Source organism: Cyrtonyx montezumae, unplaced genomic scaffold, assembly GCF_038088225.1.
Source record: "Cyrtonyx montezumae isolate F1298 unplaced genomic scaffold, pur_monq_1.0 scaffold_4, whole genome shotgun sequence".
Lineage (NCBI taxonomy): Eukaryota > Metazoa > Chordata > Aves > Galliformes > Odontophoridae > Cyrtonyx > Cyrtonyx montezumae.
In genome coordinates this window covers 33,089,501-33,115,533 of record NW_027072045.1, presented here as the reverse complement: position 1 = coordinate 33,115,533, position 26,033 = coordinate 33,089,501, and the positions used below count along the sequence as shown (strand labels likewise).

General features: G+C 44.2%; 1 protein-coding gene across 1 annotated transcript; it reads left to right on the top strand.

Moving 5' to 3' along the window:
- The first annotated feature begins 7 nt into the window (after positions 1 to 7).
- LOC136054928 (putative neutral ceramidase C) lies at positions 8 to 19,113 on the top strand. Its single transcript, XM_065746446.1, has 21 exons — positions 8 to 130; positions 1,235 to 1,411; positions 4,497 to 4,609; positions 4,923 to 5,072; positions 5,562 to 5,738; positions 6,218 to 6,345; positions 6,907 to 6,984; positions 8,089 to 8,209; positions 9,056 to 9,181; positions 9,553 to 9,639; positions 10,721 to 10,825; positions 10,936 to 11,017; positions 11,473 to 11,588; positions 11,833 to 11,927; positions 12,829 to 12,868; positions 13,598 to 13,693; positions 14,856 to 14,951; positions 15,081 to 15,230; positions 16,199 to 16,258; positions 16,939 to 17,027; positions 18,839 to 19,113. The coding sequence occupies exons 2-21, from the start codon at positions 1,258 to 1,260 to the stop codon at positions 19,014 to 19,016; spliced, it is 2,241 nt and encodes a 746-aa protein (XP_065602518.1). The 5' UTR covers positions 8 to 130; positions 1,235 to 1,257; the 3' UTR covers positions 19,017 to 19,113.
- The last annotated feature ends 6,920 nt before the right edge of the window (positions 19,114 to 26,033 follow it).

Below are 26,033 nucleotides of genomic sequence, written 5' to 3'. Positions count from 1 at the left end.
GGTTTCGAGCAGGAAGATGTTCCTCCAGTCCCTGGGACACACGAGAGACCACAGGTACAGAGACAGAACTGAGCGTACCAAAGCTACACAGCACCCAGAACACCGAAACCCTTAGCGGCTGTGCTGCAAGGTGAGTTGACATGAGGTGCTGTTGAGATTCTACGGTACTATCTGTCACGTTTTACTATTACTGCAGCTATTTAATCACTTGGAAAAACAGACGTAATTTCTGTCATGGTTTTATGATTTTTGGCATTGGTATTCCACATCATAACATCATGTTAATGCTCCAGCTCTGTGGATCATCGATAGTTCTGGGTGTACCTGTCTCAGAAGAGAAGAACTGCATTCCCCAGAGCACTGTGCAATGCTTTGCATTTTTACATGTTTCTGCTCAGAGGGAAAGATAAAAACTGTCTCTTCCCTTCGGGATGGAGCTCAGCAGTGGGTGTTTGTTGCAGCCGTCCGCCTTCAGCATTAGCGTAAGGCCTTCGGTTTATCGGACACTCTCTCTTGCTCATTTTATTTGATATATTAACTTCAATTATATTGCATTATATTGTGTCATTTTGCTTTCTGATATCTTATTTAGTAAATTATCTTTCCTCCTCAGATTGTTGCTGCTGTTTTGTTTCTAGGCCCATCTCCCCTTTCCCTTTCCCCCTTCCCCTTTCCTGGGGTGTGGGTCTGAGGGTCACCCGCACCAATCGTCACGGAACTGATCCGAACCAGCCCGTAAAACGTTGACAATTGCCTATTGTGTGGATGTGGTTTGGGGTGGCACTGCAGTGTCGATTACCTGGATAGGCCACGATGTTTGATAGGATGCCAGCTCCTAGCTTCTGTATTAAAATGCAAAGGCAAAACAGGGAAAGGAAGGGAACCCATAATACCAGATTTCTTGCCACTAGAAGATTTTTTTAGGTGAACATCAGCAATGATTGCAGCTGTTTTATCTCACTGTGGCAAAAGAATCTGACAGAGAGGTCATCTATAGCAGGTTTGGGTCACCAGTGTTTTGCTGGTGGTGACATTTCTCACTACCACACTTCTGAGACCATAAATTCCCTCTCCAACTGTGTGCCCATCCTTCACACTGAGACTCAGCCTGTCAAAATATGTAGTGTTTATTAGAATGATTTCTTCAAAAGAGCATGCCGAGTGTCTCTGTTCAGAGCGGGACATGCAGGACACAGACCATCACTGGCTCACCGTCCTGTCTGCCATCCCACAGGCTCCTCACTGCTCCACGGGGCCATGTGCAGACAGAGGACCAAGCACCCCTACTCCCGCCTGGAGATAGTCCTCATCACTCTCCTGGTGCTGATGACAGCGGTGACTGTGGTGCTCCTCGTCCTCCACTTTGTCACTGGGGAGAGCAGCTCCAGCAATGGAAAGTTGAGCTCTTTTGGTGCAGCTCAAGAGGGTTTGCTGGGAAGGAGGGAGGGTGGTGGAGGGAGTGGAGATGCATAATCGTCAGATTTCTTTTTAAAGCAAACCAAAATGAAACTGTGACATGACATGGTGGTGTCTCATTTCCAAATCGTTCGCAGACTCGTGCCTTCACAAATGTGCTCCTTGTTTGCACTGGTTGATGATTTTTGCTTGAATCTGAATACCATCCCCATTTCTCCTCAGTTCTGCAGTGGTGCAACATGGCACATGCATGACATACCCTGTGGCCGTGTGTTTATGTCCCATCAGTCCATTCTTACCTGAAGCAGTTTGCTTTTTTGGAAAGCTTAAAACAACACTAAAAAAAATATTTTCCCATGATGTTACCTCAGCCTCCGGTGACTTGTGGCTGTGGGATTTCCTGAATCACTGAGAATTTACTTACTTAATTATTTATTATTTATTAATGCTTTTTCTTCTGTGATGTTGTCCAGACACTTTGTGCATCAGCTGGATCCCTCGCCCATGGGCTTCCTAAGCTCCCAGGGATGTTTAGCAGGTTTCAGACACCCTTTGCAGAAGCTACATTGACTCTTCTGACCCTAATTCTGTGTGTTCTTGTGGCCACTAATCTCACAGAATCATAGAATAGCTTGGGTTAGAAGGGATCTCAAGGATCACCAAGTTCCAACCCCCTTGCCACAGGCAGGGTTCCAGCCACCAGATCAAGCACTGTATCAGAGTGCCCAGGGCCCCATCCAGCCTGGCCTTAAACACCTCCAGGGATGAAGCACCCACAACCTCTCTAGGCAGCCTGTTCCAGCACCTCATCATCCTCTCTGTGAAGAACTTCCTCTCAACATCTCATCTAAATCTCTCTTCCATTAAAATCATTCTCCCTTGTCCTATCACTATCTACCTGTGTAAAAAGTTAATTTCCCTCATGTTTCTAAATTCCTTTTAAGTTTGGAAGGCCACAGTGAAGTCTCTCTGCAGCCTTTTCTTGTCCAGGCTGAACAAGCGCATTTCCTACAGCCTGTCTTCACAGGAGAGGTGCTCCAGCCTTCTGATCATCTCCATGGCCCTTCTCTAGACCCTTTCCAACAGCTCCACATCTTTCTTGTGTTGGGAGTCCCACACCTGGATACAGTGCTCCAGATGGGGCCTCACAAGGGCAGAGTAGAGAAGGACAATCACCTCCCTGTCCCTGCTGGCCACCTCTCTTCTGATGGAGCTCAGGGTACCATTGTCCTTCCAGGCTGCAAGCATGCACTGCTGGCTCATGTTCAGTTTGTCTCAACCAGATGAGTCCTTTTCCTTAGGGCTACTCTTAAGGAGTTCTTCTCCCAGTCTGTATAGATATCTGGGATCCCCCCCCAAAACCAAGTGCAAACCATTGCACTTTGCTTTGTTGAACCTCATTATTTTCCCGCACTATATAGGCCCACCTATTGAGTTTATCAAGATCCATCTGGATGGCATCCCTTCCTTCTTCCCTAACAACAGCACCACTCAGCGCAGTGTTATCAGCAAACTTGCTGAATATGCACTAAATCCCATCATCTATGTAACTGATATAGACATTAAAGAGCACCAGTCCCACAGCAGCCCCCTGGGGGACACTGCTTATTACCAGCCTCCACCTGGACATAGAGCCATTGACCACCACCCTCTGGCTGTGACCCTCCAGCTAATTCTTTATCCACAGAAATTCTAATTCTTTATCCATCCTTCAAATCTCTCAAATTTAGAGACAAGGAGGTGGTGCAGGACCATGTCAAAGTCTTTGCAGAGGTCTAGGTAGATGACATCAGTTGCCCTTCCTTTGTCCACCGATGCTGTCACTCCATCATAGAAGGTCATTGGATTGGCCAGGCAGGATCTGCCCTTGGTGAAGCCATGCTGGCTGACTCAGATCATCTGCTCATCCCATATGTGCTTTAGCATAGCTTTCAGGAGGATCTGTTCCATGACCTTCCCAGGCAGAGAGGTGAGACTCCTCACCTGTAGTTCCTCAGGACTTCCTTTCTCTCTTTCTTTAAAGTAGGAGTGAAGTTTCCCTTTTTCCAGTCTCTGGGGACTTCACCTGACAGCCACAACTTTTCAAATATGATGGAAAGCAGCTTGGCAACCCATCAGCCAGTTCCTTTACAGCCCTGGGATGCATGCCTTCTGGCCCCATTCAGTCTCATGAGGTCATCTCGTGTCTGCTCTGCCCTAAGAATGGGGGAATTTTGCTCCCCCAGGCCTCACCAAGAGGTTCATGGATATGAGGTCTAGGAATATGAGAGACACGAGAAATGTGTCTGACAATGAAGGCTGGGGCAGAGAGCACACTGAGTACCTCAACCATCTCCATGTCAATTGTAGCCAATTCTTCTTTCTCATTTACCAAAGGAGGTGTGCTCATCCTTACCTGTCTCTTCTGACCTGTGTACCTATGGAGTCCCTTCTTGTTTTTACCATCCCTCACCAAGTGCAGTTCCATCCGTGCCTTGGCTTTCCTAATCCCTTCTCTGCATGTCTAGACAGCATGCCTGTATTCTTCCCAGGTGACATGTCCTCACTGCCTGTACTTGCCCTTCTTTTCCCTCATTTTGACCAGCATCATCTTTTCTAGCTGAGCCAGTTTCCTGCCTCAGCTTCCTGCCTTCTTGTTCTGAGGGATGGAGAACTCTTGCTGTCTCAGAAATGCATCCTTAAAGACTATCCAGCTTTGCTCCACTCCTTTGTCTCTAAGGGGGACCTCATCCAACAGTTCCTCAAATAAACTGAAGTTCACTCTCCCAGAGTGCTGGGTTCTGAATCCACTCTTTGCTAGGCTCACGTTCTTCAAGTTCATTAACTTGACCAGGGCATAGTCACTACAGCCCAAGCTGCCTTCGATCTTAATGTCTTGAACAATCTCCTCAGTGAGTCCTAGATCCAGCAATAGTTCACCCCTGGTGTGTCTGTCCAATACTTGAAGTTGTTGTCAGTGGACTCCAAGGGACTCCTGGATTGCTTGCCACTTGCCATGTCATTTTCACAGCAGTTCCGAGTGGTTGAAATCCACCATCTCCTATTCATTGACTATATTTTTTAATTTATTCTTATTATAGATTATGATGAACCATCACCAACCCAGAAAACAACAACAACTAGTGGCTCAGGAAACTACTTACTAGGTGTAGGTCGGGCAGACTGCACAGGGCCTGTAGCAGAAATTCCTCTGGTATGTATGGGGAATTGCTTGGAAGTTCAGTGAAATACTGATTTTTCATCATCTCTGAGGGCTGTAATGGCTTGGGGTTGTTTTGTCTTTTTGTTTTTTTTGTTTGTTTGTTTTGCAGAACCTTTGGCTTGCAAGCTCTGCTTTAGCAAACGGTTGTCTTCTTTAATCATTAGGTGAACTGTCTTGTAGTCAAAAGGCAAGATAGTTGCATCACTGAGTTGAAAGATTTCTCTGATCTTCTGGAAAATTTACTTAGAAAAATATATGCAAATGAACATTCTCTATATTGTCTGATGGAGCTCTTCCCTTCCAGATGGGCTATGCCAATCCTGACCAGGTAGGTGGTGGACTTCTCACACGCCTCTACAGTCGAGCCTTCATTGTGGCTGAGCCCAATGACACCAGGAGAGTGGTGTTCGTCAGCATTGACATAGGGATGGTGTCCCAGAGGCTGAGGCTGGAGGTATGTGACTGGAAGTAATGTATGCAAGGTCTGACTTGTTGCTGCTGTTAGCATTAAGGCTGTAGTCACTACAAAATAATAGTGAATATAGCAACACCATGACTGTTTGCTTGGGGATCTGATTGCAGCACAGTCTGGAGAGATGTCCTGTCTCTTCTGAAGAGCAAATAAGACTTTTCTTAGCAGAAAAAAATACCAAGGAGATCCTTGAGAAGTGGAGACTTCCTGGATGACTTGGGGTGGGCTGCAAGTTGGCCATAGAAGTCTTCACTTTTAGATATTACACTATTTATTAGTTGATATAATACTTTTTTAATGCTGTTGTCAACAGCTACAACCTACTTGTCTGGCCACTGGTACAGGAGTATCAAGTGGAAAGTGAGGAGCAAGGAGCCAGAAGGGAGTCTGGGTTTATTGCAGAGTTTGGTACAAATCCCCACAGTCCTTGGACATGAAAGAGGGGTTTTAGGACTGCTTCTTTTCTCTTAGGTATTGAAAGAACTGAAGAGCAAGTATGGCGATCTGTACCGAAGGGATAACGTCATCCTGAGCGGCACACACACACACTCGGGGCCTGGTGGTTACTTCCAGTACACGCTCTTCTGGATCACCAGCAAAGGGCTAATCAAACCAAACCTCAATGCTATAGTGAATGGCATTGTAAAGGTAGGGGTCACCTGGATGGGTGACACAAAAGTCCATGAACACAGAAAAGGTAGGGGAGATGCATTTGTGACCAACTGAGCTCTTGCTGTGATGTCCATGGTAGCACCTCAAAATCATGCTGGGGATGCAGCACCTCTAAATCAAAGCAACCTCTGTATCACAGAACAGCCTGGGAGGAGGGGGCCTTAAAAATCATTCAGTTCCAGCTCCTGCCTTAAATACACTCAAAAGTAGCTTTCCGCTTGCCAATGAGATCAGGTCAGAAAAGAAAAGACTCTTTAGAAAGAGGTGATCATGGCTGATTTTGAAATGTTGTTTTTTATGCTTATAACTTTCTAAAATGTTCAGCTATTTAAGAAAATCAAAGCAAAGCCCCTTAGATCCCAAGTATTAGGATCAGGTAGGGAGGGAGTTTTCCAAATAATCTCATATATTGCTCACGTTTGTGGACTCATATCCCCTGCCCTTCTGATTTCCAGAGCATTGATATAGCACATCAGAACATGAAGAGAGGAAGACTATTTTTAAACAGAGGTGTGGTAGAAAACAGTCAGATCAACCGAAGCCCTTACTCGTATCTCCAGAATCCAGCATCTGAACGTAGCAGGTAAACTCTCCCCAGAAATGAGAGAGAAACCGTGTTGGGGCCCAGCTGGCTTTGCAGCCAAGTGTTCCTGATCATTTATAGGATGGTTCAAATATGGAGGCAAGTTGACAGCAAAATGACACTGTCACCATCTTGAGTCCTCTGGCATCTGCATTCCCAAAAAGGAGTAGCACAGGAGGGCTTGGAAGTTGTGGTTGTTCCCTCCAAGCATGGGAGGCATTGGCTAAGGATGTGACCTTGTGCATTATTAACTACAACAGAAAAAGAATGTCCTTAGTAGACACTAGCATGTATGTCAGACAGCATTAAAATGCATGAGGCTGCATTTGAAGAGAGCTCCTCTCTCTGTCACTAAAGGAAGCAGTGCCTGAGGTCAGCAATGACCGTACTTCTTGCTTTATATTCACAGCTATTTTAGGATGGTCCTGTATGGTCTCACCATGTCCTGGTAATATCTCTAATATCCTCTTTGTTTTCTTGCTCAGCCCAGAGGAGATTTAACAACAAGGAGACTAACTGTGGCCCTGGCACTAATGTGATTTCTCCACTTCATTGTCCCAGGTACTCAGCCAATACAGATAAAGAAATGGTGATGCTGAAGCTGGTAGATGAGAATGGAGATGACCTAGGACTCATCAGGTACTGACCACTGAAGTAACACTCTTCTCTCCAAATTCCCATAAACCAGAGAATGCCAGGACTGTGGTCCAGGGGCAGTTCTGTAGTTCCCTACTTGCACAAGCCTTCCCACTTTTCAGGTAGGTCTACATCAGTTCCCTATATGCCATTCTTCCCAGATGGTCAGTAGAGAGTGTCTGAGGGAAGAACAAGTTATAGTGAGAGTCCTTGAGGGCATAAACCAGGTCAGTGTCTCTCACCTGCTCTGGAACTGCAGTGGGCATTTCTCCACACTGTAGCTTGTGGAGGAGCATGGAGATGACAAGAGTTGGCCTTCCCTTGTAGGGCTGCAGAAACCTTCTACCTGCTGGATATTGGATTTTAAGGCTCATCCTGCTCTGCGGTGTAGAGCAGGGGTGGAAGATCACACTGCCAGCTCCTGATGGTTATGCCATTCAACACCCTATATTTCACTGAAAGCATGCTGTTCCTGGTCCTGGGTGCCTGGTGTCCTTTTTGTGACACCCATCCTATCAGCACATATTCTTGCCTGCTCGAAGTTCAGAGCTCAAGGCTGGGCCAATGAAGTCAGAGGCAGTCCTGAAGCCAGTGGTGTGATTTTTCCAATCAGAAACCACATCTGAATCTGACTGCAGTAGGAACATTTTCCTCTCCAATTTTCCCCATACTCAGTGTCATGGTCAATGGGGTGAGATAAAACCAAAGCTCAGTGGTCTTATGGTATGTTTTTGTTCCACCGACTGTCATGCGCAATCATTAAACACGTGCTGCTTGACAACCTCTGCCCAGTAAGAGTTGAGCAATCTGCTGAAAACATAGTTTTATCTGTGGAGGGAGGGCCTTTCCAAGCTGCAGTGAACTTTGGAGCTAATCTGGGGTTGAATTAACTCTTGGTGACCCTGGTGATTACAGTGCCATCTGCACATTCACCATCTGGCTCTTTGTGAGTCCCCCTGCTCATAATGGGAGAAGATATGAATAGCTCTGCCCTTGTTAGTCCAGCCCTGGGCACTTTTTATTTCCCCATAGAAAATTCCCATAAATCAACTGCAAATATTTAGATAGATGCACTTTTTTAATGGATTTATTTGTATGTTTCTTCAGCTGGTTTGCTGTGCACCCAGTCAGCATGAACAACACAAACCACCTTGTCAACAGTGACAACATGGGCTACGCGTCTCTCCTGTTTGAACAGGAGAAGAACAAGGGTGTGCTTCCTGGGGAGGTGGGAGCATTTTTGGATGACTGAAAATAATGGGGAAAAAAAGTGCAACGGGGAGGGGAGGGGTGATGCTTTCTATGGTCCATAGCAGGTTCCTTTGAACAGCAAAACAGGACAGTGGGGTAAATACATAAAAGGAGGCTGAGGATGGACCCCTTCATTTATTTACTACTGGAAAGTAAGTGTAGGATACTAGATCCCACACCCTGCATACTTAGTGTAAGATCAAGCCTCTCATTATTAGTTTCCTGTGGCTTCCAGTTGATTCTGTCTCCTGGTCTTCATGTGTCCAGATACAAATGCAGCTCCTTTAAAGAGCATTATTTCCCCTGACATAGTGCAGGTATGAGTGCAAGTTAGTGCAAGCTTACATGCACACAAGGCCAGGTTTGTGTGGACATTTTTGCAGGATTTGCTATTCAGCTGTATGGTTGGCTGGACATGTTTTGTCTAGCAGCCTCACAAAGTGACTAAATTGCTGGTAAGTTATGAAAATAGCTGGTGTTGACATAAGCCATCTCCAGAAGGGAGAAAACAAGAAGATGAGCTGGGAGCTGAGTTCTACCACACTTGGTGTGCACCCAGCCTTGATGCTCTTGACTTACCCATATCCACTGGCTCTCACCCTATAAATCTGTCATGGTGAGAGCCTGGCAGAAGGAAAATCTGGATGAGATTGCTGTGATGAGCCCACAGCGTGTGATCAGTAACACACACAGCTGGGGATTCAGGGCCACGTGGATTGAAGAGGTAGACTGCACATCTGCGGCCCCAAGGGAAAGAATGCAGGTGATGTCTGCAATCTCTACACACCAGCAAAACCCATCTAACCATGTCTCTATTTCATAGGGGTCTTTTGTTGCTGCCTTTGCATCCTCCAACCTGGGGGATGTGTCACCCAACACCAAAGGTCCATTCTGCATAAACACTGGGGAATCGTGTGATAACCCACAGAGCATCTGTCCTGTTGGGGGGGTACGTATGGATTGCTTCATCCACGTAAATTATGACAAAGGAGAAAGCTTGAGCTGGAACTGCAAATACAGCACTATGTAGTGTTTTCCCACAGTCCTGCATTTTGAGGACCCCTTTGGGACTGCTCTGGGCACCCCTTTAAGAAATATAACATGTACTGTCCTTCTTTTTTTCTGACCAGTCAGCCCAGATCCAAATACATCAGGCTGCCAAGTTGCAGTAGTGCTATAACCAGATCTCCTACATTTTAGGTGGTTAACAAGGAGCTATTAATTTCCATGTGAAGAAAATCACTTGTGCCTTCACCCACTTGGCAGCGAAGTGCTCTCCGTATTAACAGGCCACTGTCATTTAAGCACATTTCTTAACAGGCATCAATGTGCATGGCCATGGGACCTGGCACCGACATGTTCGACAGTACAAGAATTATCGCACAAAATATCTACTTGAAAGCAAAAGTGAGTGATGTTTTGCTTTACAAAAGCTCTTATTACAAAAAACAAATATGCATTCACCTGAGCAGATTTCTTGCACTTGCTCTTTCTTTTAGGTTTCTATAAAGTCCATGTTAATACACTTAAAGAAAAATTTCCTATTATTTGGAAAGTGCATTTGTCTATTTAGATACGCCATCGTAAGCCTTGCAATTTGAAAATGCTTATTTGAGGTTTTAATCTCTTCCTTGCTGCTGCACAACTGGGGAATTGCTACCTTATAGCCTTCCCTCCCCAAGCATGCAGCTCAGAGAGATCAGATGGGAAAAACAGGGCTTTTCCAGACTCCTGAAGAGCTCCAAGACACCATCACATGACACTTATTGGCACGACACCCTCAAACTAATGCAAATGTGAATTTAAATGTGTTAGTTCAAACACCTAAGAGATGTTCATCCTACCATGCGTGACTGTGCATGCACCTGTACAACGTCTGGCAGTGCTACACTCCCATTAGAGGTGAGCATGTCATCTGCTGATTAACTAAGCTGTCACCAATATAGTAATGCATAGTGTATCAAAACAATGCATGCAGTCACATGGGTCTGATAAAAAACATTTGTTTGGGCTGGTCTAGAAGGTGAGAAGTACAGATACTCTAAGAGCTCCTCCAGGTGGACGTTCGCTTTTCTTATTTTCTTTCTATTACTCTTTGACTAATAGAGATGAGGTGAAAAGGTGACAGGTAGAAGAAAAATAATCATCCAGGAGGAAAAAGTGTATGCTTTAGCTGTGAAAATAAAGCTGTGTACAGAACTGGTGACAGCAGTGTACCCATATGATGCTCAGGATAGGAAAGCTTGCAGGGCTGAGGCATGTAGAGTTTAAAGTTGAGATGGTAACTGTGATGGAGCTTAGGAAACAAGATCCTGCCTCCCTGCAAAATGTCATCAGAATGGAGAAATGACTCTTCTAGATGAAGCTTGGAAGGGCTAGATGCCCAATTTCTCCTTCCTTGAGGAATTCTGCCTGTTCCTGAGGTGTCCCACTCCAGCAGGCCCTGCACTGTGTCCTGCTTGGGGTGCTGACTTGGTGTGTCCCCTAGGAGCTGTATGCCAGTGCTGCCCAGGAGCTCACAGGGCCCCTCCACTCTGCACACCAGTGGGCCAACATGAGTGATGTCCAGGTGCAGCTCAATGCCACACATGCGGTAAGAAGGGTTGAGCTCTCACAGTGAGATGCGACAAAGTATAGGAAAGTGGCTTTAAAATCTCTCTTGTTTTTGTTTTGTTTTGTTGTTTTTTCTCCCTTCTGATTAAGGTTAAAACATGCAAACCAGCCTTGGGACATAGTTTTGCTGCAGGGACCATAGATGGAGTGGGGGCTTTCAACTTCACACAAGGTGATCTGGGGAGTGGGTTTCAGTGTGTCTTTGAGCACCGAAGGTGGACATGGGGCATGTCCCATATGGATTCAAATCCTACTGTTTCTTTAGAAAACACTGACAGCACATTGAGCCACATTCCCTAAAGGCATGTTTTGAGGAAGGTGTGGCCTTACAGCCCCTTGCAAGCTTGTCTGTGCTCATCAGAGAGCTCCTGGAGAAGGTTGTGGCCATGCCACACAGGAAGGGGAGCTCTGAACATGGAATGGGGAGGAAGAAGATCTGTTTCAGGGCAACCTTCTCATTTGTTCTCATTGCCCTGATGCACAGCTGGCATTTCAAACCACCTCAGAAAGGGAGATGGTTGGAATCCAAACAGATGACCTGAAATAAGGAAGGGGTGGGCATGAGACATCTGCCAGCTGCTGGGGAGGCTGTGTAGCAATAGCCTTTAAGAGATGTTTTTCCTCCAGGCTCAGTAGAAGGGGACCCATTTTGGGATAACATCCGGGACCAGCTCCTGGGAGAGCCATCCAATGAAACAAAGGCTTGCCACGAACCCAAGCCAATCCTCTTTAGCACCGGGGAGGTAAGGACTGAGCAGCATGCGTGCTCTGGGCCTGCCATATTGGGTGGAATTCTGCATTTCATTTTCCAGAGCCATGTTCATTCATTTTTTTAAAAGTAGCTTGTTTTCAAGCTGACATGCTGCTCAGTGATGTTCAAGGATGGTGTTGTCCATGATATGGGGTGGCTTGAAGCCAGGACTAGATTGGGGTATCTTTTATACTACTCTCCTATAAAAGTCATATCAACTTCTTTTTCCATCTCAGATGTCTTGGCCTCACCCCTGGCACCCTGACATTGTAGATGTTCAGATTGCTACTATCGGGTCACTGGCAATTGTTGCTGTTCCTGGAGAGTTTACGTATGTATTTAATGTTCCACTAATCACAGCTGGAAGCATTTCTATCGCAGAAAGGGAGGAAAGGCTAAAAATTATTGCCGATATACCTGATAACTCTGCAGGCACCTGACTTGTGGAAACAAACTCTAATAACCTGGGGTCAGGTTATAAAGCAGGTATGTTTTTTCGATGCTGCACACAGTCGCTGGTTGCAAAGGGGGTAGTTCCACCTAGCTTGCATGAAGAGGAGGCAGAAGTAGTTTAAGAGTACAAAGCATACATATTCATTGCATTCCTAAGAATCTGATGGACTATTACAATCAGGTCCAAGAAATCATTTCCATATGTACCGCTTCAAATTCCTTTAGGTTGAACATGCGCAGAACCTCCTGGTGTTTGCGGGTGGGGATCTTGAAGACGAAGGCTGTATGTCTTCCTCACTGTGTACTTTTCACCCCACTGCAGTTCGAGGAAGTAATCCAGTTCCATCTGGTTCTCAGCTAGCCATGGTTTTGCAGTTTATTGTCTCTGCTCAACCAGCATCTAGTTGTCATACTGTTTTTTACTCAACAGCCATTAGTCTTGTCCTCCCTATCCCAGGTGGTACCTTCATCAATCTCGCCTTCATTAGTCTCTCTTCTCTAACCCTGAACCATACTTAAGTCTCCTAACCCACTCTTACCCCAGATCACACCACACATACATGTCCACCGCACCTAGCTGTTTGCATGCTGTCTTCTCTGGTTCCTGGGAGATTCCCATTCTCTTCTCCATTGTATAAATAAATGAGATGGAAATGAATGTGCTTGATGAGTTTCTGGTGGCCTTCACTTTGCCCTGTTGTGCAGCATGGTGAACAAGTGACTCCTGCTTTTGCTCCCTCAGTTTCTGTGGCCTGATACTGTTCCTTTAACATCCCTAGGACCATGTCGGGACGCAGGCTGCGGGAAGCTGTAAAAAGTGTGAGTTGACAAAGAAGAGTCTTTCCAAGAGGGCCCTGCACCTGGAACTTCATGTTTCTGGATCCTTCTGATCTTTTCCTTGTCCCATCCCAGCTTGTGTCTTACAGAGCTCTCCTTCTCACAATTACTTCACACTCATGTTGCATGCACTCACTGACATGCAATAGGAATGAACATCCCCCCAGAAGAATCAAACAGATTAGATTTCAATCCATTAAGATAGCTGAACTGAAATCCAGACATAAATGATGCTAATAGGAATTTTGTCTCTGTGATGGAGAGGTATAGCTCCTTAATCTCTACTAGAATATAGCAGCATAAAAACGGTTGGAAAAAATGGCAAATGTAATTTTTCCATTTTAATGATGGATGCATCTTATTCTCAGCTTTGGTCTGAGCGCTTAATCTTGCCTACTGCTCCCACAACACATTGAGGCTATCTCACACTGTTATATTGCCAAGGTGTTCAGGAGAATACAGACATCAGACTTCACAACACCCTTAAATTTATTGTATTTGCTGGAGCATGAAGTAATTTTTCTTCTTTTTGTGTGAAAAGTGAAAAAGTGTCATTAATCCAGTTGCAGCGTGGCTTTCATGAGCATCCAGCTCCACACCCACTGTAACTTTGAAATCTGCCCTGGTAAATAATAACAGTACAATATAATAATATGTTTGTACATTAATAAGTGGATAAAAGATGAGTGATCTGTTTATTTCCTTTCTTAGGAATTTGGCTCTCATGGTACAGCAGGAATGGATGTTGTAATTGCGGGTCTATGTAATGTCTACACCCATTACATTACCACCTATGAAGAATACCAGGTAACTGAGTTCAGTTTTTCTGACATGGGATGATAATTCATGTGAAATTATGCACACATAGAGTACTTTTCCTTTGCTGTGAAAAACTGAAGATTCTGTGGCCGGAATCCCAAGGCAACCTTGTTTATTTTGGACCCGATAAAATGGTGCAAGTGCCAAAGTGCAGACCTGTCAATGGTTTACGGGCTGGTTCGGCCCAATTCTGCAACAGTTGGTGCGGGGGACCCACGGACCCACACCCCAGGAAAGGGGAAAGGGGAAAGGGAAAAAGGAAAAGGGAGATGGGTCTAGAAACAAAACAGCTGCAACGATCTGAGGAGGAAAGCTAATTTGCTAAATAAGATATCAGAAAGCAAAATAGCACAATATAATACAATATAATTGGAACTGAAGTTAATAAATCAAATAAAATGAGCAAGAGAGAGTGTCCGATAAACTGAAGGCCTTACGCTAACGCTGAAGGCGGACGGCTGCAACAAACACCCACTGCTGAGCTCCATCCCGAGGGAAGAGAGAGTCCCATGACCACAGACAGTTTTTATCTTTCCCTCTGAGCAGAAACATGTAAAAATGCAAAGCATCGCACAGTCCTCTGGGGAATATAGTTCTTCTCTTCTGAGACAGGTACACCCAGAACTATCGATGATCCACGCAGCTGGAGCATTAACTCTTTAACTCCCAATACACCACATGATTTTATGATGTTGAATATCAATAATATAACAGAAATCATGAAATCATAGAACCATGACAAGACCATTTCCAAGATCTTGGAAATTCTGATCCACAAGGAGAGGTTGGGAGAACAGGGACTGACCAAACCAAAGAGTTGGAGGGAAAAAGACCTACACTATAAGCCTTTGAGAGAGTGACAGAGCTATGAGAAACAAAAGAGTGACAGCTGTTTCTCTCTGTTTGTGATGGATAGGAGAAAAAAGAATAACCTGAAGTCACAGCAGCAATACCTGGGCTAGCAGTGGGACTGTCCTCTAGCAGTAAGGGGATCGGGGTGCAGGAAACCAACTATTTAAACAGGGATTATAAATTAAGCATTTATCATTAAGTAAACCCTTGCAGATACAGTACTCTTCTTGTCTTGGTGCAGCTGCTTGAGCTACACTGTTCATTTCAATCCTCCTTTTCCAACTTTGTCCTTTCCTAGGCTCAACGATATGAGGCCGCATCGACAATATATGGACCACACACCCTTTCCGCTTACGTCCAGCTATACAGAGGACTTGCAAGGGCTATTGCTATGGTAATCAAAATTTTCTACGTGCTATATGCTTGGATATGTACTTGGATAAAGAACCAGACCACTGATATGATTCACAATGGAGAGAGTGGTTATATGTACTACCTAATGAACACATCTTCCCTCCCACAGAACACGGAGCAGGATTTGCCAAGTGGCCCCGAGCCCCCACTTTTCAACATAACTAGCCTGACCTTGGTGCCTGCTGTCACTCCTGACAGAGCACCAGAGAATAAGACATTTGGGGATGTGCTTCAAGAAGTGAATGTACAGTATCGAGTGGTGAGAACTTCAAGCATTTCCTAAAAACCGTTTAGATAATAATCTTTAAATGCTTAATTATCTTGCTAAAATGTCCGAATTTTCTAAATAACTGTGGTGATCTCAAACCAAAAAGGCATCATTGCTCTTATTGGGCATGGGTGAAAAAACAGACTTTAGAGGTACCCATCCATGTGTGTGTTGTGCACTTTGTTTCAGTATCTTCCACGTGTGCACAAGGTCAGAGAGCCTTCTTGAATTTTAAAAGCTTCTAAAAGCTCCTCCAAAATGCTTTCCTTATTTCTGGTAATGAACCAAACTTACCCCTTGAACATGAAGTTTTATTTTTGCAAAATGGTTAAACACACTAGAAATTTTACAAAGCAGCAGAACTCTTCTGATCAGAGTAGAAGAGAGAAGACAGAGTTTTCATGACAATGTTCACCAAACATGGTTAAAATGAGTGAATGAAGGAAAAAAAAGACCCCATGGCAATCAACATGAGGAAGATTTCCCCTTCTGCTTCTACATAAAGTAACTGTTAATAATGAAGTGGTCAAATATTTCTTTACAAGCAGAAATCAGGTCACCTTTGATGTCTCTGGGACGGAATATAAACGAAATAAGAAGGACAGAAAGGGTTCAGTTCTCAATATCTAAAATGCATATAAGGTGTTCAGAGCAAGAGCTTTAATTTCATTGCAGCGTCCAAAAGTAAGATAGGAAGAAGGGAAGGAGTTATTCTTAAAATCTCACCCGTTTTCCTTCCACTTTTACACAGAAATTGTACGTGCTGTGGTGATTGTCTAACGACGAGGAAAGGGGAAGGCATAGAACACCAGTTCACAAAATCAACTGTCCACTGCTATTGCAACAAGTGAAATTATTTTAAGACAACAAACAAAACACTCTTAAGACATCTTCAAAGGGTTTTATTAATGTGCATTGTGCTGCTCAGACTTGAACATAAATTTCAATCTACCCCTCAGGGAGAAGTTGCCAAAGTAACTTTTGTAGGTGCGAACCCCAGGAACTCTGCAGAGAACATGGTAAATATAACCCAGTGATGTTGGAGCTGAAGTTGCTAAGGATTAGTTAATGTTTAGTTATTGCATCTGCTTTATACATTAACTCACTGATGTTCTTGTTCTGACAGGAGTAAGATCATGTGCTTCCAGTGCTGGAAGTTCAGAAGGCAGTTTTTCCTATAGGCATGTTCTTTGGGAGTTCGCTCCAAACAGAGTTTTTAGACCAAAGGCCTTATTTTGGGCTTTTGTCTGTTAGAGACCATGTTGACCTGTATTTGACATATTAGATATGAAATCCACACTGAAGGTCATATAAACCATCCATGATCTATTCACACTATTGAAGTTGAAGGTGTTTATGCCATGCAACAGTTCAGATGTTTTTTCAGTATGAAATGCCCTCTAGCTGGAGCAAGAGTGATCTCTAGTCTCCATCCTATCTGCCCAGTGCATTCATTTAATTAAATGAAGAAAATCAGAAATGTAAATAATTCACTCCATCAGTCATCTTAGACAGAAACTGAAAGCAAATAACTCATCTGTCCATTCTTTTTCTAATGGTCAAGGACTTTACATATTCCCTGCTTCATCTGTAAGTTTAAATTCAGAAGTATAGAACCTTCTCTGATTGAAATGACACAGAAGAGTAGGAGCATGCCTATTCATTCAGCATCTGGCCAATTGTCTTGTTTTTATTCCAGACCGAACACAACTTCCTGACGGTGGAGAGATACACCAGTGTTTCAGGGAATTGGCAGGTGGTACAAAATGATGCCTCCTGGGACACCAGGTCTGTGTCCCTAACAGATTTCACTGCTTCATCGTCTCTACATGGCCTTTGAGTTTAATTCAACATTAAGTTGGTCTTGTTCCTTCAGACAATGCTCTCTGGGAATGTATCAGTCCACATTTTTTTAGTTAACATGTCAGAACAAAACACTCAGCCTTTCCCTTCGTATATCTTCTTCGATGAAGGCAACTTCGATAAGTTTGAGAAAAGTATACCAAAGAGTATATTGGAGCAAGATTGGAATTGGAGCAAGATTAATATTTGAATTGTTCACAGCCTTCATCCATCCGTATTTTGTATTGTGCTAATGGATAGGATACCAAATTAGAGGCCCAGACAACATTAGGGTTTTATAGAAAAAAACTGTGAGACTTTGCTCGACATCATAAAGCAGAAACAGATCTCAATTTAAAAAGTCTACAAGAAAAGAAAATCAAGATTAGAGATGTCATTCATGACATCTGTCTTCCACTGAAAGAATACACACACAAACCAATAAGAAAGTGGAAAACATTCATCTTGGGATCTTCTGGCCTTGCAATGTCCCTGTGTACTAACAGGAGGTGCAGCTTTCAGCAGAGGAGATAGCTGTCACCTTTCCTTTGTCCTGCACTCATAATTGCAGCAGGGTCATGCTCAGTGCATTCTGGACTTTACCTGAGCTCTCTCTTGGTGCTCACAACAGTGAGTACTAGAACAGACCCCACATCTGCAGCGTGGGCAGTTATCTCTGTTTTGGAAGTGCTCAGGAGGGTGGGCAGTAATTTACACAGCCCTGCCTTTGTTAAAGGCAGACAACAGAGATAAGCTTTGTCTAGACAGACCCCCATGAGCTCATCAGCTCAAAGTTGTTCCCAGGTGGGATCGAAGCTGAATTCTAGTTCCTAAGTTCTAGTAACCGACCAGGTTTTGGTATTGGTTCACTAAGTCTGTTGAGTGAGACAGAGAGGGTGACGGCACAGGTCCATCACAGCAGTGTTTTGGGGCCATGGCCTTACACACAGTCAAACATTCCACACACTGACAAAGAACCAACATATTTTGTTCATCTACTTCTTGAAAGTAAAGCCTTGAGAAGGGGCTACTACCCCAGTAGGATTTGACAACTCTCATTAACATTTCTGGGTCCAATTATTTTTATTTAGAAAGACTCGTAAGAATGCTCTCTAGATATGTTATGGATTCCCATTTCCCACCACAGAGCATGAGTGTGGTGAATCACTGCTATCAGATGAAGAGCAGGCTAATCCTCACGTATCCTAGAGGTTCTCCAACATGGCTGGCTGAAAAACCTCCCCCAGCAGAAGCATGTGTCCATCTGCAGGTCTTGCACAATGCAGCTGCAAAAGGAAATGGGAGTTTGATAATGGAAAAGACTGTCATAAGCCTTCAGCCTTACTTTGATGGATTTTTACCCATGACCTTTAAATGCCCAACCTCCTGGCTCACCATTTCCTCAGCACAAAGAAGACAGAAGCAGTTCATATTGCTCAGGAAGGTGGTGGTGTATGGGACTATGATATAGATCTGGGGATGCAAGGATACTTCAGTAGAAATATTTGTCTTCTGCAGAAATGACTGCCAACTTGCAACATTATTCTGAACACTTGTCAGCCCTGCTGAGCTTGGAGCTGGCTTGCTGGTTGCTGCTCTGAGAGCCCAAATATATGAGCAAAAGGGTAATAGAAGCTCTAAAAATACACTTAGCTGGAGCACGTTCATCTCATTCCATTTAGTTTAGCCAATGTGAGCTCTTGTGATGTTAAGACAAATGTGTTTTCTTGCTGACTTCATGTGGGTTTGCCCTCTAGGTTTTACTGGACCAAAGGGTCATCCGGCCAGAGCAACGTGACAATTGAATGGCACATCCCTAGCAACACAGAGCTGGGCATCTACAGGATCCGGTACTTTGGGCACTACAGAAGGCTGCTCAAGCAATACTATCCATTTGAAGGCGAATCCGCAGCATTTGAAATTACAAATATGTAGCCAACCGTGTTCATTAAAGGAATTGCTGCCTCAGCAACACTCCCTCATGCCCCAGCGGCTCTTCTCGTGGTGTTCTGCCGTGAGTTTATTGCCATCTTGTGCTGTGTGGCCGATCCACACGAGGCCTTCTCTAAAAAACAGGGAATAAATTGGCTCTAAAGTCGCAACCACAGGATTGTGGCCAACAGTTTGCCACCTTGCCCTCGGTGTGCACTCCATGGTCCAGTTCTGGCCATGCAGTGCTTGACATAAGCAAAAACGTTGTCTCTCAGAGAGTGGTCAAGCTCAGGAATGGTCTGCCAACAGCAGTGCTAGAGTCACCATCCCTGGCAGTGTTGTAGAGGCATATGGATGAGGAACTATGAGAAACAGTTTAGTAGTTTGTGGTAATAAAGCTAATGGGTGGGCAACTGGACAAGTACGTCCTCTCCAACCTTGTGATTCTATGATTAATCAGTTTACACCATGGAGAGTGTACCTCCTGAGATAAACGAGTAGGGAAAAGCGACTGCAACAGACACGGGGAAGGCTGAAGTACATAACAAGATCTTTGCTTCAGTCTCCACTAGCAGCCAGTGACTACAGTAATGGAGACAGGGTGCTGCGCACTACCACCAGGGAGAATGGCCCCACCTGGAGCCTCTGGTGAAAAGCCCCGGGGGACACTTGAGGTTGACCCCTGGGTTTTTAGAAACAGGGGTACAGGATATGAGAGGAACACTGTACTGAAAGGAGAATGGTAAGGGGGGAAAAGGGAGAAGGGCTGCAAAACAAGACAGCTGCAACAATGTTAGGAGAAAAGCTAATTTACTACATAAGATACTGAAATACAAAAAAAAAAATCATATAATATGATCTAATTGGAAATAAAGATGACCTGATGACCTGCTGCAGCCAGGGCATGAAGCTGCGGCAGGAGAGGCTTCAGCAGAAGGTTGTCCACCAGCTGCTCCACAATTTGGCACCCGGCAGCCATGTATGGTGGCAGCCAAGCTCTGCCTAGGTCACATGTCTCGCTGGAGTCGCTGTCTTCCTCTGCCTCACTGTGTTCATCCTCCTTGCTCGAGGAACTTTGGGACTGACCGCCGCTCTCCAGCTTCCCTCTCCTCTTCCCAAGGCACTGGCAGAGCCCGACCAGCAGGGCAAGGAGCCCAACAAGGAGCCCAGCAAAGGCACAGAGCTGCCAGAGTGTCAAGGGCAGAGCTTCCTCAGCCATCCCGCTCTGCTCCTTTGCGCAAATCACTCGTGGGTGCAATTGGAGCTACGGAGTGGTGTTTCATATATGAATTATCTCAGCTCCGCAGGCTTTCTGGGGACTTACCACACAGCTCCCAAGTCAGGGAAACTCCAAGGGATGAGTTGGAAGTTAAGTCCTTGGAAGAATTGTATCATTCCTCTGTCCCAGAGACATCATGCATGGGCTATGTTGATCACCCAATATAAGAATACAGGCAGTGGTTTCAGGAAAGCAGCATGGCCAGGTAAGGACCTGCTGCTCATACTGAAAGTAAGTTGGATGTGTATGGGCGTTGGGAACAGAGATGTGTTGTATGGGAAGAATAACAGGATGCCATGCTGACATGCAGAAATGGGATAAGGAAAGTAAAGGTCCTTGAGGGAATGCTCTTGGCAAGGGACCTGAAAAATAACAAGTAGGGATCCTGTAGGTACATCCAGATGGACCTGGGCAAGCCTGAGAAATGAGTCTATGGGGTCTATGTGAACCTAAATGTGGTTCAACAAGACCAAGTGCAGGGTGTTGCACCTGGGTCGTGTGATAGTCAGTTATTCTGGGTCAGTGGCTGATATGTGGAATCGTTAAGAGCTGAAGGGAACCTTTACAGGTGATCTGGTCCAAATTCCCTGCAGTGAACAGGGTATGGAAAATAAGGATGCTCTGTTGCAGGCCTCCACACAGCACTGTCTACTGTTGCACCAAGTCAGGTTCCCCCGAGTGCAGCTGGGCAGCAGAGAAAACGTGTGGGAGCGATACCCACTGCCTGATGAGCAGCATCTGCTGCTCAGTTCTGGTGCACAGGCACTGTTGGTGGTTTATGGGCCGGTTTGTCCTGGATCTGTGCCTAGTAGGGCAGGGGGGCTCACACCCCAGAAAAAGGGAAAAGGGGGGGGAAATGGAGAAGGGTTGAAAAACAAAACAGTAGCAATGATGTGAGGAGGAAATGTAATTTACTGCATAAGATACAGGATTACAAAGTAACACAAAATATTATGATCTAATTGGAAATGAGGATAATAAATCAAATAAAATGAGAGTGTCCAAAAGAGATGGCCTTACTCTAAAGGTGAAGGTGAAACCAGTAGGAAGCACACACTGCAGATAAGCAGCACAAAATAGGGGCAGTGTCAACGTTAAATTATGTTCTAGGTCCTTTGGGCAATTCACTCTCTGGTTGAATAAACAATAGGTGCGATTGGAGCTACAGAGTGGTGTTTCATATATGAATTACTTCAGCTCCACAGGCTTTCTGGGGACTTACCACAGTGCTCCAGAGTCAGGGGAAGCACCAAGGGATGGGTTGGAGGTTCTTGGAAGTCCTTGGAAGAATTGTATCATTCCTCTGGCCTGGAAACATCATGCATGGAATATGCTGGTCCCCCAGTATAAGAACACACACAGTGGTTGCAAGGAAAGCAGCATGGGCAGGTATAAGATAAATAATCCATAAGGATGGTACTCAAAAAATAACATAGAAGATGGTATATTTAAGTAGGTCTATATAGATGGCACACAAATAGTAAGGAAAAGAAGATAGCTCACCTTTGGAATGATAAAGGCTCACTGCAGACTCCATATAGGAGGAATCTCCAAGAAGAGATCCTTCCCTGGTGGGGTCAGCCCTTAAATGGGGATTGGGAGAGGTGAAGCCAGGCTCCACCCCTTCCAATCACACAGGTATATCACCTTCACCTGTGCCTCTGTGGCTGATTCAGTGCTCACTTCAGGTGATCAATCAGTGGTTCAGGCTGTGATTCAGTAGTTCCCATACAACGGGCAAGGATGGTCTTGGGCAGTCTGATCTGATAAATGGTAACCCTGTACACAGCAGGCTGGTTGGAAATTTATGAACTTAGAGATCTTTTCCAGCCCAAGCCAGTCTCTATTTTTGTTTCTTAAAGTGTCTCATGGCTGAACAAGTGTAAATTTTTAATAAGCTCCAACAATGTATATTAATTTTGTATATCAACTCTTGAATTCTTCAGAGATTTTTCAAGTGAGATAACTTCGCCTCTCTTTACAAAAATCAGTAGGAGAAAATGAATTATTCGTTTTAAACCACTTGTAGTCAGTCTCAGAGTCTCCTATCTAGAGGAACTCAAAGCAATTGCAACTTTGAGTCAGAATCGAGAGTGCTTTGCAACAGCACTGTGAATTAAATCCTCAAAGGTACTCTCAGTGTCCTTTACTAACAGCTTACTCACTGGCCCATCCTCCCACTTTTGTCTGCAGAATGACTCTGGCAGTGGAGGCAAAGTCCCTGAAATGAGTTCAACAGCACAGGATGATCAGAATGTTTCTTACAATTTTTTTCCCCACTTTGCTCACATTTTCTTGCAGGCCCAGGTACAGTGAAATACCTTTGTCAGAAACATCTGAGGTAATTTTTAGGAGACAGGATCTCTGGTGAAGAAATGTTTAATTGTGATTGCAATGGCAGACATCCTGCCATCAGGAGCGCCTCCGTGGGAACACTATTACAGCTTTTATACTTTTTCCCACAAACTTACCCCCTGTCCTGTTTTCCCGTTGGCATGGTATTCCAGGTTCACATTACCAGACTTACATTTGTTCAGTACATTCTGACACTTGTTAATTCGTATTCTAACTTGTGCCAGCAAACATTTACATTTGTAAATTACATTCTGATTCTTTATCTTGCCAACTGCCAGTCACTGTCCTGTTGTTTCCAAGATGTAAATATGATAAGAGATCTGAGACATGGTGATTCTCTCCTAGGCCTCTTTCTTCTGTCCCAGAGACATTCTTTTGTTAAATAAAGAGCACTAGGACGCTCAGGTCTTTCTGATTCCTCTTCAGACAGGCAAGTTCAAACTTGCTCTCACTTCCTTGGGCATGTCATGCGACAAAAGATTACATATATATTCATACTGGCTAAACAGAAATTGTTACTAGCTATACCTGTGTATTGCTAATCACTTTAGAATCTTTATTTCTAATTTCTGTGATGCTAGATGGCCACAGAGACCATGAACTAAATTCTTATCTTCTGCAGAAACAACATTCTATTCACACACCTTGCAGCCCCCTCAAAGAGTCAGATCATTTTCATGAGACACAGAAAGATTTTTCTGGTCTGAAAGCAGTGTTGCTTTGGATGAATTCCAATATAACTCATTTTCTTACTGCCAGCTTATTTTCTTAAACTTTATAAACAGAAGACATTGCGTGGACGTGCCTTTCTTTTCCTAAAATAAAGACATGGAAAATGAAACAGTGCTTTATTTCCTAGCCCAAGCAGCACTAAGATGGTTTATTTCATTGCTTTAGATATTTTTGTTTGCATTATTACATTATAGTAGCAGTGGAATTTTAGGTAGTACTTGTACAGCATGTGTTTATCTCTAAAACTTCAACATTTGAACCTGAAAGAGTGTTTTTAACAAGCTGGTGTTTCATACAGGAGATGTCAAGAAACAGAATTAGGGTGTCTCACCTGATACAGGTAGTCTCACCCATGTCCAGAGGTCTGCACTGCTTCCCGTGGCAAGCTGACTTCTTGTTGTGTCACCAGTGGGCACAGTTTTATTTAAGTTTTGGGGAAGTGTTTGGAGACCTTCATAATTTTTATTTCTATACACCTCAACAGTTCCAAGTGCTGCAGTGTGAGGAATGCTGCTGAGCACCATTCATTGTGTTATTTGCTCTCAAACAGCTTTGTGGCCATCATTTGATGCTCAGATACAATAAAAATGGCCCTTTTTGAGTACTTCAGATTGCCCCAAAGGTGCTGTGATGAATTCAGACGCCACTAGGTGCCAGTGCAGTTTTACATGAGAACAAGTTCTCCACTGAACAGAGCCAAAGCATATGATTTTTTTTTAAGAATTTAGGCAACTTGCCAGTTGTTAAATTTAGTTTTACTCATCACAGTTGCTCGACAGGGCTGCTCTCCTCTGATATGTAGCCATTTGTGCCTGGTGTACGTGCTGGAAAGGAGAGCAGAAATTCCACTTTTTTTTATCACAGAACATAAATATGAAGTTAAGAAACTTATCTGGGAGGTGCGTACATCTACGTGCTAATCCTGGCTCTGCTGACCTTGCTTTGCAAAGCTTGATTGTGCTGCAATTGTCCCTCCCAAATTACCAACAGTATTTGGGGCTGTAGTGGAGATGATAAATTAGGATCTGACCCAAGGCATAGGAGAGAAAGAGGAGAATCTCTCTGCTGTCTCTGGGTTTTCCTGTGGGCTTCTGGGTGTTTGCATGTTTCATGTAAAATCTTTGCAGGTCATCCAGCCAACATCTACAGCAAACATATTTGTCTGGAGAGGTCTGTGATGAGCCTGCCCCAAGTACACCCAGAAGTCTGGAGAGGTGGTGATGAGCCTGCCCCAAGTACACCCAGAAGTGAGAGGGCCATAGGTGGGGCTGTCCATGCCCCTTGTGGCAGTTCTCAGAATTGACAGGGACTACAATTTCCACTCCTTGAAGTAGAAGAGCATCCCATAAGAGTGACCCCAGGCAGCTAGTCCCTGACTTGAATGTCATACTTGAGAGGATTTTTCCCCAAAAAGGGGAGATCCAGGTCGGTGTTTGACTGGGTGACGAGAAGAGATGGTCTATGGAAGCTTTAGAAGAGCTGGTGGGGAAAGGGGAGCCATGCAAATTTGAAGATAAAGCAGATCACCTTGAAAATTCCAGAAGACTCTTTCCCATAAGCTTCTAGAAGAGGTTTCAGTGGGACATGAATGATACTTTCCAAGAGGGATGTTTCAGGATTTATACAGCTCTGAAGGTAGAATCTGCTGATTTTTCACCATTGATCTTGTTATTGCTTATGGCTGAAATGTATCTGGGACTTATTTGTGAAGGATGTACATGTTTTTTGTCTCTGTCTTGCTATCCATTGGGAACCTGTATCTTTACAAATCAGAAATAATGTTTTCTTTTTAAGTTAGGTTGTGAGTTTCAGATATCTTGAAAATCCTTCTTGCTCTCCAAAATTGATCAGTCAACTGTAGAGGGGAATATCTGTTCTCCAAAAAGCAGGAGGGGAAATGTTACAGCACAAAAGTGAATCCTGCCATTGCCCTGATTTCAAACAAATGAAAGCAGGACATCAGAAACATCTAATGAGGTAAAATAATAGAGCTGGCAAGCTGCTCTTGCTAAAGCTCAGATTACAGCCGACCTCTTTGTAAGTCTGTAAAAACAATGTCAGGCTATTTTGGAGAAATCTTGTTTGGCTTGCTAGGGATTACTTCTGTTGCATGTTGTACACTAACAGAAGCAACAGCAATAGGTTTTCCCATATTTCTTGGGGTCAGGATCTCTCTGGAGAAAGGTCTCAAATGTGTAAAACAAGAACTGAGGGCTAGCACCTTTGTTGCTTGTGGAAGCAGAAATTGCTACTGCTCTGTCATTCAGCTGTTAAAAATCTGTCAAGTCCTCATCCTCTTAAAATGGCCAATGTGGTGTCAGATTTACCCATTGGAGAGCTGGTGACAGGCTCTTCCCATGGTGTGACCAGCCCTAAATACTGTATCAGTCTGTTTATCCTTTCACCTCAAAGTATTTTAACTGGGGTCATGTACAGTAATACATCTATCACAAAAGTGCTTCCTGCAGTGAAGAGGAAATAAATATTGGCCAAAGGGATGGAGGGAAAAAAAACCACCAAGAAATGCTTGATTTTTAATGTAAAAGTGCAGAAGTATAACATTTTCTGCTGCATGTAAATGCCAGTGGCACCAAAATGCATGTTGAAAACACTCAGCATTGCCAAGCAATTTGTGACCTTGTCTGCCTGACCTC

Bases quoted from the DNA above. Each gene is read 5' to 3' on its own strand.
- LOC136054928 (XM_065746446.1), top strand. From the start codon at position 1,258: ATGTGCAGACAGAGGACCAAGCACCCCTACTCCCGCCTGGAGATAGTC. The intron at 9,182-9,552 runs GTACGTATGGAT...ATTTCTTAACAG, and splicing joins GCATCTGTCCTGTTGGGGGG to GCATCAATGTGCATGGCCAT. The intron at 17,028-18,838 runs GTCTGTGTCCCT...TTTGCCCTCTAG, and splicing joins GATGCCTCCTGGGACACCAG to GTTTTACTGGACCAAAGGGT.